The 3,853-nt window shown below is 28.1% G+C and overlaps 1 protein-coding gene across 2 annotated transcripts; it reads left to right on the forward strand.

The window, feature by feature from the left end:
• Positions 1–1,358: 1,358 nt before the first annotated feature.
• Positions 1,359–3,068, forward strand: LOC100572859 (piggyBac transposable element-derived protein 3-like). Of its 2 annotated transcripts, XM_029486101.1 has the most exons (3): positions 1,359–1,438; positions 1,528–1,730; positions 1,803–3,068. In XM_029486101.1, exons 2-3 carry the CDS (start codon positions 1,530–1,532, stop codon positions 3,045–3,047), a joined length of 1,446 nt encoding a protein of 481 aa, XP_029341961.1. In that variant the 5' UTR covers positions 1,359–1,438; positions 1,528–1,529; the 3' UTR covers positions 3,048–3,068. The 2 variants fall into 2 exon arrangements, with proteins under 2 accessions (XP_029341961.1, XP_029341963.1); XM_029486103.1 differs by lacking the exon at positions 1,359–1,438 and having other exon boundaries at positions 1,448–1,730.
• The last annotated feature ends 785 nt before the right edge of the window (positions 3,069–3,853 follow it).

The raw sequence follows: 3,853 nt of genomic DNA on the forward strand, positions 1-3,853 counted from the left end.
TTTTTTTTGATCAAATCTATTCTACTGAATATGAAAATCTGGTGTCTTTTCTTTTGGACAGCGTGTAGAAATAAGTTGGTAGATAAGGTAAGTAAGTAAGTAATATAATAAAATGTAAAAATGCCTCACATAATACAGATATACTTATTACTTAGATATAATTAATTTTTCATTACGAGCATGTCAACTGTAAATTTATGGTACTATTAATTATTAAGTTATAGGTACCTAATATAGGTATTATGTTATATAAATATATATAATATATGTATTAATAGTACATATTTATATTACCTGTGTTACCGGCCGTAGTAAGTATAATTTTGTTGGTTATTTATATTATTTCATTAATTTTAATTAATTTTGGGTCGTCCAAAATATTATATACCTACCTATAGTTTGGTAAATTGGCTTGATTATTTTCATTCAACATCACTTGTTCGTAGTGTATGTTTGTGGTTTTAAACACTTGTTAAACAATAGTTTGAAAATTTTGGACACCGAAAAATGTATTATTTTGATTGAAAGTAATCCTTGCCTATGGGATATAGCGAGCAAAGATTACATGGACAAAAATGTAAAAAATACATGTTGGCGTAACGTAGCAGAATACATGTACATTGGAAACTGGTGTGAACTTTTGGACACCCAAAAAGACGAATATGGTAATTATTATTTTAATATAAGTTTTTATACATTTAAATATTTAACACAGATGTCCCACAAATTACTACCGACCTGCGTATTGCATGCGTTCTTGCCTTATTTATTATAATAATGCATATTGTACTATTGTATTATTATACTCACGTAACTACAACTTATCCCTTTCAGTCCCATTGGCCTTCCTCAAGGCCATTAAGTATATAAATTGATAAAAAATCGTTTGTAAACGGTAGTAACTAATTAATTGATGAATAATATGTGAAATTATGTGTAGATCAATTTAAAAATATAAACACACTTGTTTAAATTGTTGTTTAAGACTTAATTGAACTTAGAAAAATAATTTTTAAGAATTTTGAATTTTATTGTTATCAGTTTCTTTATTGTTGATTATTCGCTCAAATGTCGTTATAAAAATCTGATTTTTTGTAATCTCCTTGAAAATATATAAAATATTGACGACAAATGGTCGAAATTTAATTTTTACCTCCAAATAGTGCACAATGGGTGTTGATTGTTTGGCCTCCGAGGAGGCCATTGGGCGTTCGTGATATCAAAACACGTTATACTTTTATCAGTTTAAATTTCTTGTTATGAACATTTTTCATTTTTTCATTTGCTAAATGTTTTTGTAATAGGCACCTAATTAATTGAATCATATAATAATATAATATTAATTATATTAGTGAACTTGTTATTGTATTCCTTAAAAGTTAATTTAAAAACAATATAGTACTATATGCTTTTGTGTTTCCTTATTGATGATCTTTTGGTATGTATGAAAAAAGTTACAACTTTATATTATAATTTTTGAATATTTATAATAGTTTCAAGTGAATATTATTTACTTCATTATTTTAGAAATGGCATCCCATAGTATTTTGGCAGATGATTATATTTTGGAGCTATTAGGAGACGGTACAAATTCAGAATTATCCGATTTATCTGATGAAGACGATGAATATTTTAAATCAAGTGAATTTGATTGTCTTATGACCAATTTTGATGATGGTGATTTTAATTTACTATTAGATGAGGATGATGACAAGGAAGATGAAATAGTTGTAAGTATTCAATGTAGATTATTACATTACTGTAGGAAGTAAAGTATATTATGTATTGCTTACACTTTGTAGCCAGTGAATACTGATCCAGTGACAAGATATCAGTCACAAAATCAAACATTGAGAAGTGCAACAGTTGCTGTTGACCAATCTATTGATACTGAGGTAGAAAATATAACAGTTACCAATGAAATTACTGAAACTAATACTCCTACAACTTCTAGTCTGGCGTATATAGATAAGTGCAATATTCGGTGGAAAAAACAACCTTTTGTTCCTCCAAAAATTACTTTGAAAAAACCTCGTGACCGCTTGTATCCTAATAGTACACCTACACCACTTGACTACTTTTTAAAATATTTTCCAGAAAGTGAGTTTGAAAATATGGCAAATTATACTAATACTTATGCTGAACAAATAGGGAGATTAAATTGGAAACCCACTAATTCAAAAGAAATGAAAATATTTGTAGGTATTCACTTATACATGGGTGTATTAAATTTGCCCCGAATCCGTATGTATTGGGAACAAAAAAGTAGAATAAATACTATTGCTGATAATATGACACGAAATAGATTTTTTGAATTACGGTTTAATTTTCATGTTATTGACAACAACACAATTCCTACAAACAATACAGACCGATTTATAAAAGTAAGACCACTTTATGATTTATTGAAAAAAATATGTAATGAACTACCCGTTGAGAAGAATATAAGTGTTGATGAACAAATGGTTCCATTTAAAGGAAAACTCAGTGCAAAACAGTACATGAGAGGTAAACCAAATCCATGGGGAATTAAATTGTTCTTATTATGTGGCGAAGATGGTCTGGTTTATAACTTTATAATATACCAAGGATCTACTACAGAACTAAATCAAGATATGCAAAAAAAATATGGTTTAGGTAGTGCTGTTGTTTTACATCTTACGGATCTACTAGGAAAAAATCAACATTTTTTATTCATGGATAATTTTTTCACATCTTATAACCTACTTCATGCATTACAACATAAACAAATTTTTGCTGCTGGAACTATCAGAGTTAATAGATTTGTTAAACCACCATTTTTGACTGATAAAGAATTATCTAAAATGGGCCGTGGGACTACATTTGAGGTAAGTTCTGATGTACCCAACAGCAAAATTGGACTTGTTAAGTGGTATGATAACAAACCAGTTTTATTAGGCTCAAATTTTATAACTTCAGGGACTCCAGATGAAGTTTCTAGGTATGATAAAAAAGAAAAAAAAATACATTTTAATAAACAGACCAGAAATAGTGAAACTTTACAACCAATCAATGGGAGGCGTTGACAAACATGACCAATTAGTAAGTTACTTTAGAACTTTTATAAAATCAAGAAAATGGACTTTAAGAATGGTTACACATGCTTTTGATATGGCCACAGTCAATAGTTGGCTAGAATATAAAATGGATTGTAAGCATTTGAATGTTGATAAAAAACATATTATGGACTTACTACATTTCAAAGAGCGTTTGTCTGAAACTCTTATTTTGGTTAATAATATTGTTGTTAGGAAGAGAGGAAGACCTAGATGTAGCCCAGTTTCATCATCACCATCACTATCCTCTACTCCAGAAACACCCAAAAAAAATATTAAAAGAATTGACCAGCGACCATTTGATGAAGTAAGGTATGATTATGTAGGTCATCTACCTCATTTTGACAAATTAGATAATGCCATTCGTTGCAAGTATAATGGATGCAAGCTCCGCACTCATGTATTTTGTAGAAAATGTAAAGTTCACTTGTGTTTCACAAATAGAAACGAATGTTTTAGTTTATACCATGAAGAAAATGAAGTTCCTACAAATGTGTAATAAAAAAAATAAAAGTGACTGAGTACAATAGTACATTTTAAAAAGGATTTTTAAGTTTTAAATTTGATTTTGTTTTAATTTTTACTGTCTAAGATTTGATGTTATTTATTATTAAGTATTAACCTTTTAAATTTGTTTGTTATGTTTTAATTTTTACTGCCTAAGATTTGATGTTATTTAAATTTATAACCATTTAAAATTGTTTTAATTTTTACTATCTAAGATTTGATGTTATTTATTATTAACCATTTAAATTTGTTTGTTATGTTTTAATTTT

The sequence above is a fragment of the Acyrthosiphon pisum genome, chromosome X, assembly GCF_005508785.2.
Source record: "Acyrthosiphon pisum isolate AL4f chromosome X, pea_aphid_22Mar2018_4r6ur, whole genome shotgun sequence".
NCBI classification, from domain to species: Eukaryota; Metazoa; Arthropoda; class Insecta; order Hemiptera; family Aphididae; genus Acyrthosiphon; species Acyrthosiphon pisum.

What these genes read in the sequence shown, in the direction of transcription:
- LOC100572859 (XM_029486101.1), top strand. Translation starts at nt 1,530, where the DNA reads ATGGCATCCCATAGTATTTTGGCAGATGATTATATTTTGGAGCTATTA. An exon ending in ACAAGGAAGATGAAATAGTT is followed by an intron (nt 1,731 to 1,802) that starts GTAAGTATTCAA and finishes TACACTTTGTAG; the next exon opens with CCAGTGAATACTGATCCAGT.